Here is a 15,775-nt window from a genome sequence, read left to right as displayed (position 1 = left end):
TAAATAGGGTTTCCAGTATTTTTGCCACGGGCCAATCGCCGATGCATGGTTGGGACGAGGATTTATTCGCCAACCGCCGAGAACTCCTACGAACGGTAGCGTTATCTTCCGGGCAGGCATCCCGCCCCAGCTGGTCCGATTGGAATGGTGATGCCCGGGTTTCCTCAGAAGAGTCTTGCCATTCTTCCTCGACAGCGGCGGAAGTCATAGCTGACAATAGGGTGAGTAGAATCAGTACTTTTACGTTTAACAACATGAGTGATTTACTAGCGTACAGAACAGCAGTAGTGAGCAGCAAGCATGTATGAGCAAATTGAATGTGCTTTAAATAGGGCGCCTTGTTTGAGCTTGGCCATTGAGCAGCGAGGGGAGTTAACCAGCTAATGCAGCTCAGCTGGAGCAGATCAGCTGACGGGACAGTGTTGTTAGCAAATAGCATTAGCAGCGTCTTGACTACCTGGCCTGCCAGAACTGACGCTGACGCTCAATTTCATGTATATTTTATGAATATTTTTCCAAATCTCTGTTGCTGCACATTCAGGGCTTTGTGTGTGTGTGTGAGTGCGCGCGCGCGATGACGCAGATTCAAATTCGCCGCCATTACTTTTCAGCTGTTTACTCCCGCCCACAACGTTAACGTTAGCTGATCAGTCGAGTTTGGGCAAGCGGGAGATTTGAATTCAGTCTACTCTCTTGAAGTGGATTGTGAGATCAACAGTGGTTCAAAGCAATCGAGCAGCCGTGAGCAGGATTTCTGTTGTCAGTCAGTCCGTTTGGATTCTTCGGAAATAACGCCCTTTTCAGTGAGCCTTTTTCGTCACAGCGGACATCATGTCAACCGATCACCGGCTGAGGTAAGAGTCATTATACTAGCAGTTACATGTGAACGATATTTTATATTACATTTGTGTTACGTTTACAGTTTTCAAGCTAACGTTAGCATTCTTAAATGATGTTCAGTTAACTGGCGAGAGCTGGAGGGCAAAACACTGAAAATGTAACATGCGTCTTTACATTTTCCATCTGTTTTAAGAAAGATCAGTTGAACCCACATCTTAAAACACCTAAAACAAGCTTTCGTAGACTTTTTATACATATCAAAGTCCGTTTAATTGTATATAAAATCTTCGTTAATACGCGATAGTATCTGTCAGTAAATCACTCTCTTAAATGGCGGGACATTTTGAAACACCGTCTGGAAGCTGAAAACTCTTCTCTTAAAAAATATCCTTGGTTTTAATTATAGTAAAATTAACCACGTTTTTGGCGGATTTTTATTAACATTTTTAATAACCACAGTTATACTAACGTACACCATACAAGAGGCCTAGCATGTTTGTTTGTTTTTTCTTTGTGGTTAAACCTTAGTTAATTTTCGTAAGGGTTAACGTGGCTGTCAAGCTAAGAAAACGAATTCAGTAAATACTGTACTTGATGATACAGGAAAGCACATGAGACTAGAATATGAACACAACATGATAAATTGCATATTCTGGCTGCATCTGCTTGCCAACACGTAACGTTAGCTATAGAATGCATACATGTGCATATATTAGGCTTATAAAATAAAAGTTGATAGAATGTTTGTGTTCTGATGAAGAAATGAACTTATCTACATTTTGGATGGCCTGGGGTCATCATAGTAGCCTTTTTCATAGGATACTTAATCATTGGTTATGAAAATTGCATTGATCCAGATGAACAGACAGTTAGGCCTACACCCCTAGGTGTCTCAGCTTAAAACTTCACTGTTAGCCTTTCCTGCTCAGCTTCCAGATCATAGTCAGTTGAGGTTTTGCATTGTCTCAGTGGAACATATTCTGACATGTGTAAATGTAATACTGAGTTGTTAAATTTTTATTTTATTTTATTTTTTATTTCAGGTCAAGTGGAAAGCAGAATGATCATGGCAAACAAGGTATGGGAAGAAGTAATTTAAAATATTGTAATGGCAGAGTCTTCTGATTCCATATGATTGCTAAAAGTGGCAGAAAGTTTAATTTGTTTTATACTGTATTTTCCCATGTGAATATTCATTTGATCATGTGAGGCCACTGTAGCTGCACAAGGTTTGGTTTTACTACAGTAAGACCACGATTGTGTTAGATTCCACCCACCCATCTAATAATTTTTTTTTTTTTTTTTTTTGTAGTGTAACTAGGCTCTGTCATTTAGCATCATGACTTTTCCTATCACTTAATGACACATATCTCTACCTTTAATTCCAGCTAGAGGATCTGACGGTTGCTGCTCGCATCTCAGCCTACCTGATGGAAAATTCTTGCTGGATGAATGACCTTCACCTTCAACTCAACCTTGCCAAGACAGAACTGCTTATGGTTTCAGCCAATGTGATCCTGTTGATTTGCCTTATACAACATCAGAAAGATCTGGCCCTTCCTATCGGAGCCACACAACTCCTTGTCTAAGCTCTTGTTCTATCCAGACTGGACTATTGCAGGCCTTCCAGCATCAGTCAAACCTCTGCAACTGATCCAGATGCTGCAGCAAGACCTAAAGTCACTGCTTCAGATCTGTGTGTCTCCAGAAGCTTGTGTTCTGCAAGTCAAGTGTGTGGTGCCGTCATCCCAAAGAGACACAAAACCACTTTCACTGACCTTTCCCTGGACTGTTCCCTGCTGGTGGGATGACCTGCCCAACTCAACACATTTTCAAGAAACTGCTAAAGATCCATCTTTACATAAACACTTGACCCAATAATACTAAATCTTTGTTTTAATAAAAATAAATAAAAAATTGTGTACTGTGCTACACTAACTGGGACTTGTCACTGCACTTGTTGCTTCTATTGTTCTCTTAATTTTAAGTCACTTTGGATAAAATGTAATTGTAAATGTGTAAAATAAATTATATTAGAGTATAAAGGCATACAGCAATTGTCTTTTAATGTGGATATTTTTACATGTTCTAAATTATATACTAAGCTTGTATTTCCTATCATTCAGTATCTTGATGTTCAGTGTTTGTTTAATGAGTAATACTGTAAATGTGCAGGTATTCCGTACTTGTACGGTTAGTTAATTTAACAGAAATTGACTGTACATTTGCTATTAAGTACTTAATTAGAGATTGGTCAAAGTTGTGGAACTGGATCTGCAAAAATTAAAACTGTAAATATAAAACAATTTTTTTTAATAAAATTAAAACTGTAAATGGTGTTAGTTGTGATTGTATTTTTTTCCTGTAATTTTAAACTTTTTAAAAAAAGCAACGGAAAATACTTTTTAATTGCTTAAGAGTATCCCCCCACCCCCACCCCGAAGTATGCAGTGTGTCAGTCACGTTTGCCAGAAAAGGGAGTGAGAATACACAAACACAAAGTTTTATCAAATCATACATCACTTCCACAATTCACGTGAACACCAGACCACACTTTTTATTCATACTGGGGTATGGTTCGGAAAGGGTGAAAAGTTTTCATCCAATCAAACCAAACTCTGATGTCAATCGAACCCAGGTGTGCACCAAAAATGCAAGTGTGAAAGCACCCTACGTTACATAAACATAGACAAATTGTGATGAAAATGAAATTGAAATTGACACATTTTATGATGGATATGTTATCAAGGACCCCCAAGCTCCCAAAAAATGGGGTGAAAGATTTTTTTTCCCAAAAAACAAAAAGTCATGCCATAGAGGGTTAACTCTCTTCCACTCTTACACCTCTTTCTTTCCCCCTTCCTCATGCATATTCTTCTTTTTTTAATTTGCATAACAATGTTTTTTACTTCTGAAAATATTTTTTATCTTTAATGCAATTGTGATAGCTGTGTGAACAATTACAAAAATAGCATTTCCAGTGATGTGTGTATTAATAACCAGAAGATACCAGTTTGGGGCCAAATGAAATCATTCCATGTGTGATTGAGAATATGAGAAATTACAGAGTTTTGTTTGCTGTGTTTGGAAAAATGGTACATACATTTTTGTGTTTTTTTGTAAATTCAATAAAAAGAGTTGCAATTTTTTTCCCTGATAATTATAAAATGTTGGGTTGTATGTAAACTGTCAACATTTGAGAAGCTTGTACTGAATGTTTTGAGAAAAAAAATGCATACGATTTGTAATTTGTATGAAATAAATGAAAACTTACAACAATCTGTTTAGGACAATTGTAAAGTGTTCAGATCACTGTGTTAATTGTTTTGAGAGCAGTGATCTGAGTTTGTGTCAAATCAATTGAGAAAAACTTGAATACATTTTCCTCAGTGATAAAGTGAGAAGCTCATGTGTAGTTTGTCAGATGTGGGCGTGTCTATTGTACGAAGTGGGCGGGTCTATTGTATGATGTGGGCGTGTCTATTGTACAAGGTGGATGGGTCTTTCAGTGGCTCCTCCTTCTCAGAGATCTTGACTGTCTTAAAGTTTCTCTCTCTGATCATCTCAGCATTATTCTACAGCACTGCTCATCTTTACACGTCACACGGACCAAATCACAAGATGATCACGATAATCTGTGCTTTCTTTACTCTTCTGACCTGTAAATTTTCATCATTTCTTATGTTAGATTTTTAAAGTGTTTTGACACACAATCTCATATAAAGGATGTGTTTATTCTGCAGGTGTCAGTGGAGTGACTGTAGTGACTCAGAGTCCATTAATCACAGTCAGTAAAGGAGAAACAGCTAAACTGGACTGTAATCTGGGGACAGTAACTGGTTCTGCTGCTAGATGGTACAAACAGACTCCAGGAGGAGTTCCTCAGTTTGTGTTAGTGTTTTATGATAGCTGGAGCTCAGTTACATATGGATCTGGTTTCTCTGCTCCTAAATTCACATCAACACATTCATCTAAATCAGATTATAGTCTGATCATCAGTAATGTGGATGTTGGTGATTCTTCAGTGTATTACTGTAAGACATGGGACAGCTCTGTTAGTGAGTACGTATCAGTGATTCACACCATGACAAAAACCTCCTCACTGCTCACATTCACTTCTGCTTTTAGACATCAGATGATAAGAGCACTACTTCACTTCTCAGATTCATGATGAATTACAAACAAATGTTGAGATTATTCTGCAGTTTCTCCTTTATTATAATCTCAATCTATTTACTAACTCTGATTTAGTGTCTCCATCATCTCTAGTGTGTAATATTGGTGTTATTTTTGATTCACAGCTGACATTTGATGCCCATTTTCCACCTCAGAAATCTTGCCAGACTTTGACCCTCTTTATCACTGCCTGATGCAGAAAGGCTTATCCATGCCTTTATTACGCCGAGGCTTGATTACTGCAATTCCCTTTATTCTGGTCTTCCTGATGAGTCTATTAAGAAACTTCAATATATTCAAAATTCAGCCGCACACATCCTGACTTACACAACTGCTCGTCATATTTCTCCGGTTCTTTTATGTGACGTCCCTGTCAGTCCTTCCTTGTTTTGTGTGTGTGTATGTGTGTTGTGTCTGTATTGTCTGCAGGTTTCTGGCTGATTGCGGCGTAATTGGGAGCACCGGTGTATAGGTTCTTGGTTCCCTACAAAAGCTGTCTGGTTCTCGTTGGTGGGGTCTTCTGCTCTGGTTCGGCGTGGCAGTGGCTGATGTTTCGCGTCGATATAGATAGTTGTAAATGGCCGAACTTCGGCTTAATGCAAAGAATAATGTGAAATAAAGTGCAGATCTTAGCAATGTAAATGCATTCATTATCTCCTTATTTGTGGTGATTCTTTGGAATCATAACAGACTGCATTGGCTTCCAGTACAGGCACGTATTGATTTTAAAACCTAGATTTTAACATATAAAGCTGTTCATGGGTCAGCTCCGGCATATCTTCGTAACATTCAAACTCATTCTCCACGTCCTTCCGACTCTTGTACTCTTCAGCAACATTCAAACTGAAGTCTATGGGTGGTCAAGCTTTTTTCATTTCTGCTCCAAGGTTATGAAATGCTCTTCCATCGACAATTAGAAGCTCGACAACACTGACGGTTTCAAGAAGTCCCTAAAGACTCGTCTTTTTAAAACTGCTTATTTTGCTTGAGTGGCAATTATTCTGTAGTCATTTCCCTGTGTAGCGCTTTGGGTTTGAGAAAAGCGCAATATAAATAAAACGTTTTATTATTTATTATAATTTCTTTCCTATTATGTCCTGTAAGTAATTTTTTAGAGAAATATTTAACGCTTATTAAGTCTATATATGCTTATAATGAATTATAGTCCCATACTTATTTATAAGTAAATATTACTGTTCTATTATTATATTTACAAATACCCGTTAAGACCTAAACTGCATTATTAAGAACATGTTAGTCACATTTATATATTTTTATAAATACTTAAGTCATGCATTTGCTTTTTCAAAGCACATTTATAAATGATCAAATATAAAATAGTTCCAGAGACACTTGTTTACTGTGCCAATTAATTATCAATTATGTCTTTAATGGCTAATGTTTGCATTAGAGGTCATGATTGGTAATTTTGATTTGTTAAACTCTATTTCTCCTCAGCCATATAGGCTTGCTGACTGTAGTGGAGGGGCTCGAGGAAGCAGCTTCAACTCGAGCTTAGATACACCCCCCAGTGAGACTACTAATGCTCAGATGATGAGTATGGTAGCAAGATGCCTGAATTATGTTGGTGGAGTTGGGGAGGTGGAGGGATGCTAAAACAGCTGATGCCAGAGCAAGATTAGATGGGTTCACTCCTCCCGAAATTACGTTGTGAACTCCACTCCAAGGTTTTTAGAGTGCTCACTTATTGCCTCTGTGTGTGGTTTACCAGCTGCATGGTGGCACATAAAAAAGATCTTCAGAAGGTGATCAGGACTGCAGAGAAAATGATCGGGTGCCCTCTCCTAACTTTAGAGGACCTACACAGTTCACGCTGGCTCAAGAGAGCTCACAGCATCATAAAGACACATCTCATCCAGGTCACTTTCTGTTCAATCTGCTACCGTCAGGCAGAGGTGCAGAACCATCAGAACAGGACAAATCGTTTCAAAAACAGTTTTTATCCAATACTGTAGCTGCACAAGCTCTAAATGCCACATAACATAAACGCTTATGTTATGTGTGAAATAAGGGATTTGTGCAATCAAATTCGGCAAATATCCATTTATATTGCACTTTTTTTTATTGTACATATTTATTATATTTTTTGCACTGTTTACATTTACATTCTCGACCATTTGATTACATTAGTTTATATTTTTTCAAATGGGTGTGTATGTGTGCACTTTTTCGAACTAAATATCGACTAAATATCGTTGTATAACTTACAATGAAAATAAACATTCACTTCAATTTGAATGACAGAAGAGAGAAAGATAAAACTGCAGTCAAGTGCATTTGATTATGAAACACATGTAGTTTCTTCTGTTGTTCACTGCTGTTTTTGATGAATGTAGCAGATGATCCATACAGACAGTGTATATACTATATACTGGATAATATTAACTATTAGGTGAACCTGAGCTTCCTTTACATGTGTTTTATTGTGTCTTTTAGATCGAAGCTTCTTCATTATGACTCACAAATATAGCTGGATGTAAATTGTATGTTTTCTCTGTTTTCACTCATGATGGAGAGAAACAGAGTTTTACTGACCTGCAGGTTCTCATGAGACAAACCGCAATCATGAACTGAGTTTAAATGATTTAATGAACAAATTTATTAATGAATACTTACCTGAACAAATATTCAGTCAAATACAAATTTAGCAGAATCGTTTGAAATTATAAATGAGATGCTTTAAAAAATAAATTATATATATTTTTGTGAAATAGAGAATCCTTTTAGAGAATTTCCATTAATTTAACATTAAATATTTAAGCAGTTTCTGGATGAAGTGATTGGCTGAACTCCAGTGATCGTCACTCTTTCAGAGTTTCTCTTCCTCATATATGAGTCTCTCAGTCTCTCTTATTCTCTTCATCTCTCCACTAAACTCAAACTGCTTCACAGGGAAGATGCTGATCATTTTCTACTTCACTCTCCTCACTCTTCTGTCATGTAAGTTATTTCACTACAAACTTGTTGTTCTCTCAGGGGTGTCAAAGTTGATGAAATTCATTGTATTTTCAGGTGTCAGATCTGTGAAAGTGGTCACACAGAAACCCTCTGTGCTGACAGAACAAAAAGGCAAATCTGTGACTATGGATTGTAACGTTGAAAAAGATTATGATTATGTCAGCTGGTATAAACAGAGTCCAAATGAAGCTCCTCAGTTTGTGTTGAGATTCTATCATTCACACAGCTCTCCTGGATATGGAGATGGTTTTACATCCAGCCGCTTCACATCTAGAGCTCAGTCAAAGATTGACTATAGTCTGATCATCAATAATGTGGATGTTGGTGATTCTGCAGTGTATTACTGTCACTCATGGGACTCTGATAAACAGCACGTATCACAGTGATTCACACCATGACAAAAACCTCCTCACTGCTCACATTCACTTCTGCTTTTAGACAACAGATGATGAGAGCACTACTTCACTTCTTAGATCCATGATGATTAACCTAATTTACTAACTAAAACTTTACTTTTCTGTCCTGTAAGTAATTATTTTAGAAAAATATGTTTATCAATATATATATAAGTGAAGTTATTAACGTAATTTTGTGAGGAGTACGCTCATCTAATCTTCTAATTAATACCAAGTGTAACGGTATCAGGTGATTGACAGCAGCGTCATCCTATCAGCGAGTAGTACCTTGCATTTAAGTCTGATTGGCTGTTACCTGGGATGCGTCACGTCCGATTTCCCCGTTTGTTTTGCTAGTGTCGACGGTGGTTGTAGGTAAGCGAGCTGTGTTTTAATGGGTGATCATTTTGTGGAATTTTCCTATGTATAACTTTTTAAATCATTTTTATCAATTAGTGCAGCTTTGGTGCGGTGCCCTTTGTGCTGCTTAGTGGGTCCGATGACTGTTCACCTCACAGGTAATGTTTATTGTTAAGAGCTTGTGATATGGTGCTGAAATGGCTGTGTGGCGTTAACATTCTTTTCGGATATCAAATAGGCGTGATTCCCTGTATTCCATTGCGTAACCGGTGGGCATGACTGACCAATCCGTGTCTATTAAGCGTGCTATCTAGCGTGATCTCCTGATGGTAAGTGTTTATACGTTACTATGACTGGGAGTGGGGATAGTATTATGATTGGTAACGTTAACATCTCCGTTTGTTTGTTATAGGATTCTCCCTCTCGTTCTATGCTGTGATTGTTGCTACTGTCTTCGCACTATTAAAGGGCGGCAGTTAATACGGCCGCGCTGACGCGATCATCATTAAAGAGAAGGGGACTGCTCGTTTGGTTCTTACCGTGGCGTTATCTTTGACCCGTTTCATATTCCTGGATTGTGTGGGGGACTAGTTGGTTCCTTCCACGTGTAGGGGAGCTAGCTGCCCTCTGTGTCTTTGTGATTTGAAACCTCTTTTTGTTTGTTTCCTGTTAACTTACTACTTTTTTTTGAAGTATAGTTTGTTTAGTTAACTTGATTTTTATTTCCTTTTCACTTCATCTTTATTATTGTAAAGCCATTTAACTGCGTGTAATATTTAATCAGGCCAGTTAATTGCTCGGTTCATGTGATCAACTATCTTTAAGTACAATTCTATTTGTGTGTGTGAACCTCTACTGAGCTAAAATTGTCTTGTATTAATCAGGTGACCAACTAATTGACTTCTCTGCGCTTGAATGGTTTTTCTCTTTATTTTTGTCATTGACATTTATTGTTGTGAGGATTTGCTTTCTTGATGTCCATCTGGTAATTTTTATGAACATTGTTATAGTTTCTTATTTTTATTTTGCAGGCGCTGGGGTCCCACGGGTGGATTGCTCTTCCTCCTCCTGGTGGTGGTCCTTTATCGTGTGCAGTGTACACTGTTGAGTGTGTGATTGTGTGATTAAGTGACACAGGTGTGTGTGTGTGGAAGTGTGCTCCGTAAAATCAAATTCCACGTTGCTTCCTGCCGTTGGGAGCCTCAGGCCTGCCGGTATTTAGTTTTTGTTTCTGTATATTTTTCTTATTGTTTAGTTTAAAGTGGGTTTCAGTGTCCAACATTTTAAAAGTATCTTTTTATTAATAAACATTTGTATTTTTGTATTACTCGCGTCTCTTGCCTAATTCTATGAGGGAACCGAACCTGTGTGCTTTGCTCATTGTTTGAGTATTTTCCCTGGGGCTAATCCCTAGGGTGGCGTAGTCGGACTTTCTTTATTAGGGAATAAAAACTTGCTCTTGTGTTTCAAAAATTACACCGCCCCGCCACACAAGGTATAAAAAGCAGCCTCTTACCATTTCTTGTGGTTAGTTCTTTCGACATCCCTCCTCCTCTCCTTCTCCTTTTGTACCATATTTGGCCTGTGTAATAGGGGGCGATCGGAGCTCGAGGAGAATGTCCTCTCTGAGCCCCTCTATAGCGGACAGCAAGCCAAATCCGTTAACCACTTACGCTAAGATTATACGGGCACACAAACTCGTGAAATGTTGTGTATTCCAGGTCTTCTGAAGCTACAGCAGTTTCTCATCTCTGGTCCTCAGGTGTAAAGACACTTTCTTGAAGTGACCATAGCATGTTCCCTTCACTAACAGACTTACAGTATGTGATGGATTCAGTTGTTCACTTTAGTTTGAAACGCCCGACAAACAGCATCTCCTTCCCAAAGTCAATTCACTCAGTGTTCACAACAGATTACTCTCATCTTTGGCTGCAAATAATCATGCAATCTCATCTACAAATGAACAATAATAACAAAGCAAAGAATGAATGACAGCAATTGGTGAAAAAGATGACAAACAAACACTTTATCTCGTGTTTTAAAGCTAGAAATTCCTCAAGCTAAAAAAACCTGCATAAAAACAGTTGCTTATGAACTTGTTTCTTGACATCACGACACTTAATCACTTGAAGAGCTTTAATGAAGAGAGTTGTGTTTGACTTTGAATTAGCGTAGAACACAGCATTGTTTTGGATGCTCAACAATTTCCATCGCAACATGTCATAAAATATATATTTTTTTCTTTTCTTTGTATCTTTAGGTCCAATGTTAAAATTGACAATGTGAATGCTGAGCGAATCAGGACTATGTATTGTTTTCTTTTTTTCTGTCCGGACCAAAAGAACCAGGAGAACCGAACTACAAGTGTGAACACACTGAGACAACAGCAGGATTCACTGCAGTCACTGACACCTCAGAATAACAACAGCCATATGAGATTGTGTTTCAAAGCACTTTAATACTGTGATAAGTCACGCAGAACCTCTTTTTTTTTTTTTTTTTACCCATGAGCATAGGAACATTAACTACTTAAATACATATTTTGTTTGGTTATTCTTGAAACAAAAATAATAATTCCTTTGGAAATCAACTTTCCAAATGACTACATCCCCCATTTTCAAACAAAACCTTTTACATTACAACTTTTTTTTTTTTCTCACAACACAAAGTCTTCTAAGTGTCTGGGCTTTTGAACAGTCCTTTGGGACCAGCGGACCTCTGGGATTGAACTCAGGGTTTTCCTTTCAACAGTCCCTGGCTGGTCCTGAGAGCCCAAACCCACTGGCTCTCTCACAGTGTCTCCACAAACGGAGTCAGTCCCACTACACACTGATGTGTCCAAGGAAACATCCCCACAGTCTCTTGACTCTGAACTCTCCTCCTCCTGAGAGAGAATTTGATCCACATGTCTGCGCACTATTTTGCCAGCTGTGCACATGACCGGGTACGAGAGAGGGCCCGTCACCTTGGCAATGAACCCAGGAATCCACTTGGGTCCATAACTAAAGTTCCTTGTCAAAACAGCATCACCAACTTGAAAACTCCTAACTTGCCATTGTTGATACTGCTTGTGTTTACTTTGTTTGTCTCGTACCTTCTGTTGCAAGTCTGGATCCAATGGATCAAGAGTGGAACGCAGTTTACGTCCCAACAGCATCTCTGCAGGACTTATTGCTGTGGTGGACTGTGGTGTGATCCTGTAGCTGAACCTCACAGTACACGTGCCACAAATACACAGCAGTCAAATACAGCAAATATGAAGACTAAAACAGCAGCATAAATGTGTTTGTGTTTGAATCTGAAACATTTCTCCATGAAATAAATGTGTAAAGGACACAGTCAGCCGAGGTTGAGTGAGTGTTTCACTTCTGTTTGTGTCTCTTCACAGACTGAGGAGGTTTTTGTACGACTGAACATATGAAATGTGTCACTGTGGTATTCGGACAAGGAACAAAACTCATTGTGACTGGTAAGTGATCTTTACACTGTATTTTCAATATTTAAAATATTTTCACTGTATTAAATATAGTCTAAACTTCATTATAGAAATATAAACTCATTATTGTAGTTAATTTAGTTAAATGTGTGAATTCAGTCAGAGACAGTTTTATCAAACACCTCCAGTAAACAGTCCTGAAATACACTGACAAGACTTTCACTGCAGCTTTAACTTTCATCTCTGTTTTTATCTGGTTGTACTTTTTATTCAATTAATAATAATGGTAACACTTTACAATAAGGTTCACAGTTAACTACATTAGTTAACATTAACTAATAATGAACTGCACTTATACAGCATTTGTTCATCTTTGTTAATGCTAATTTCAACATTTACTAATACTTTATTAAAATCTTGTTAACATTAGTTAATGCACTGTGAACTAACATGAACAAACAATGAACAGCTTTGTTTGTATTAACTAACATTAACAAAGATGAACAAAAACAGTAGTAAATGTATTGCTCATTGTTAGTTCATGTTAGTTAATACATTTACTAATGTTTAATAAAGGAACCTTATTGTAAAGTGTTACCATAATAATAATAATAATAATTATTATTATTATTATTATAGAACATACTTTTTCATGTTGTGGTTTAAGGACAAGCATCTACTTTGAGTTTAATTTGATGTATTTTTAAAAATCCTCATTGAACTAATTATGTACAGTATCTGTGAAACAACACAGGAGAAGTTGACCTGCGGTGTGACGTGCTGTATTACATCTAAAACTATTCTAATTATTATACATGAAGCTTTTATGAACTAGTGTATTACTTAGTTTGTACCTTTATGTCACACTGTAGGACAGTTGAAAATGAGCTAGTGAAGGCATGAAGATTATTAAAAATGGTAGAAAATATAGTATCAGCATCTAAAATATGTGTGACAAATATATTCACATTTCAACCTAAAATCTTGATGTAGAAAATAACAATCAAACAAACCACATACATGCTCTATTTCACTTTTGTGTTGCAAGTCAATAAAGACATTGAGATGCATGTTTTAAACATAAATAATTGTGATATTATTTATTTATTTAATGATGTGAGAACATTTTTTTGACATGGTGATGTGTGACATTTTTCGAAGTTTAAATGTAGTCCGAGTTCAATATGTCAGATGTGTGTCTGAGATGCAGATGTGTGTTCATGTTAATGGTGATTTGTGTTGATGCTGATGCAGATGCTGATGTTGCTCCTCCTGTGCTGAACATCCTCCGTCCATCCAGAGAAGATCTGATCAGCTCCAGTAAAGTCACTCTGGTGTGTCTGATCAATCACATGTCTGTGGCTTTTGCTGATGTGCGCTGGCTTGTGAACGGGAACTCTGTTACTACAGGCGTCTTCACCGGCTCTGCTGAACAGCAGCCTGATCAGAAATTCAAGATGAGCAGTTATTTAACCATTGAGAGCTCAGAGTGGGACAAAGACCAAGATCTGACATGTGAAGCGTCTGTTGCCTCAAAAATCACCAGCACAAGCATCAAGAAATCTGAATGCAGCGACTAAACTCAGACGATCTGATGTGTTGTTTGAGGGATTATGATAGCGAGTGATAATATCTTCTGACGTAGTGTAATAGAAATCATGAATATATATTAAAAATAGTTCAAGAATGTAACTTAGTAGCCTGAACTGTGTCATTTTCTGCAGACAATATTCTGGCTTTAATGCTGATGTAAGATGATTTACAACCTGTTTAATAAACCGCATGTTGAACAAACAGTTTTCTTCTTGATTTTTTTGTAGAGAAATATAACCATTCAAAATGTATTAACTACTACTTTACTAAGTCAGTTTTCACTTCTACGATCAATGGAAGAATGAATAATAAAAGTAGTATCACTGTGTAAATAATCAAATAAACCATGTCTTCAGTTCTGAAATAAATAAAACATTAGATCTTCAGAGGAAAGAACAAATTAAACTAGTGTTACTGCTAGTAAATCTAATTTGTTCAGAGCACAGCAGAGATGAATGTCGTCTGAATATGGAGACGATCACATGACTGATAATGAAGAGTGACTCAATGACAAATGAAAAATGACTATTATTTGATACAGTAAAGTTACGATCTAAACTATGAGAAACAAAATGCTCCTGATGGCCTGACATTCGTGTGATCCGACATCATGTGAATCTGGATTGTAAAGTTCATGCTGAAGTGTGTCTTCTAGCAGATGCAGTGAGCTGTGGAGATTTTCTTCAGGACAGGAAGTTGATTCTGACACACAGGAAACACCTGCTGTTATAATCAGCTCTATGCAAATCAGCAGTTTCTCTGTCTCTTTTCATCTGTTCATTCAACCAGACAAGAGCATTAACAGCAAATGATCAGGAATCTTCATCTGTACATGAACAATAATGCAATAAAATGAATTCAAAATGGAAAAAATTAAATAAATAAATTCACATACAAAACGAAGCAAAATTCAGTGAGCAAAACTCAATTATTTTGGGGGGGGTTTGGGCTTTTTGGCTCTCACTGTTTCTAAGTTTCAGATTTTGATTATTTCAGAACATCAAATGCTTTTTTGTAAAACATTAAACTTGCATTTGTTACTTGCGTTTTATACTTGCATGAATTATTTTAATAAGAAAATACTACTTTTATTCACCAACGCATTTTGGCACTCAGGCCTTCATGAGCGCTAAAAGCTTGCAGGAACACAAAGACTCATTTAAATACAAGCAAAAACATTTTCAAATAACCAATAAGAAAGTCAGATAGGCATCCACCAATCAAATAACATATCAGGTAAGTGATCACACATAGCCTCTGTATTTGTAAGTTTCTCCTAAAATTGTCCTAAAATATGTGTTTAAAGTCCCCCTGTAGTCAATAATTGTATCCAAAATTACATATTTAAACAAAAAAACAAAAAAATTTATGCATGCCTTAAAATTGTTTGAAAAGCCTATAACTCTACACAAGTGGTTCTTGACCTTTTTTGGGCCAGTGCCCCCTATCCATTATCCAGGTCCCTTACCCCCTGAGGCTCTGAAGGAGAGTAAAGCTACACTTGTGTGTCTGGCTGAGGATATTTCTGTAGCTCTGGTTCATGTCAGCTGGACAGTCAATGGACGCTCTGTTACAGATGGAGTTTGGAGCAGTGCTACTGAGAAGCAACAAGACAAAACCTTCAAAATGAGCAGCTCTCTGACCATCGACTCCTCGGACTGGACCGATAATGTGGATTTCTCATGTGAAGTGTCAGTGGGCTCAAAATTCACTAAGAAAAGTATCAAAAGCTCACAGTGTTATTGAAATATTATATGAATGAAAATAACAGATGTTATTTTCTTCTTCTTTATTTATTTTCATATTATTTGAATTGTATGATGCCATATCTGAGACTTAAGACGAGTATATACTTTAATTTTTGGTTTTGGTTCTGCAATTAAAGATCTTTGGCAATGCATTTGTTTGCATTTTCTTTCATAGACATGCATGACTCTCTCTCAGGATACACCTGCACAATGTGCCTCATAATTTCAGCTTTATGCAAATCATGATG

At 37.2% G+C, this 15,775-nt stretch overlaps 1 protein-coding gene and 1 long non-coding RNA gene across 3 annotated transcripts in view; both read left to right on the top strand.

The window, feature by feature from the left end:
• The window catches only part of LOC311093558 (immunoglobulin lambda-1 light chain-like), a 66,039-nt gene extending 52,059 nt beyond the window's left edge, over positions 1-13,980 (top strand). Inside the window, exons 3-6 of one of the 2 annotated variants that reach the window (XM_084131054.1) lie at positions 4,422-4,501; positions 4,584-4,910; positions 12,190-12,219; positions 13,441-13,980. In XM_084131054.1, the coding sequence (XP_083987180.1) occupies positions 4,422-4,501; positions 4,584-4,910; positions 12,190-12,219; positions 13,441-13,766 (763 nt within the window). In that variant the 3' untranslated portion in view covers positions 13,767-13,980. The remainder of the gene's footprint in view (positions 1-4,421; positions 4,502-4,583; positions 4,911-12,189; positions 12,220-13,440) is intronic. The other variant, XM_084131055.1, reaches the window with a different exon arrangement.
• LOC311093631 lies at positions 8,380-10,074 on the top strand. Its single transcript, XR_014608452.1, has 3 exons — positions 8,380-8,908; positions 8,989-9,079; positions 9,163-10,074. It is a non-coding gene; the product is annotated as an uncharacterized lncRNA (long non-coding RNA).
• Positions 13,981-15,775: the final 1,795 nt, after the last annotated feature.

The sequence above is a fragment of the Abramis brama genome, assembly GCF_963993115.1.
Source record: "Abramis brama genome assembly, chromosome: 1".
NCBI classification, from domain to species: Eukaryota; Metazoa; Chordata; class Actinopteri; order Cypriniformes; family Leuciscidae; genus Abramis; species Abramis brama.
The sequence above is the reverse complement of the archived record's forward strand: the minus strand, read 5'-3'. Positions and strand labels throughout refer to the sequence as shown.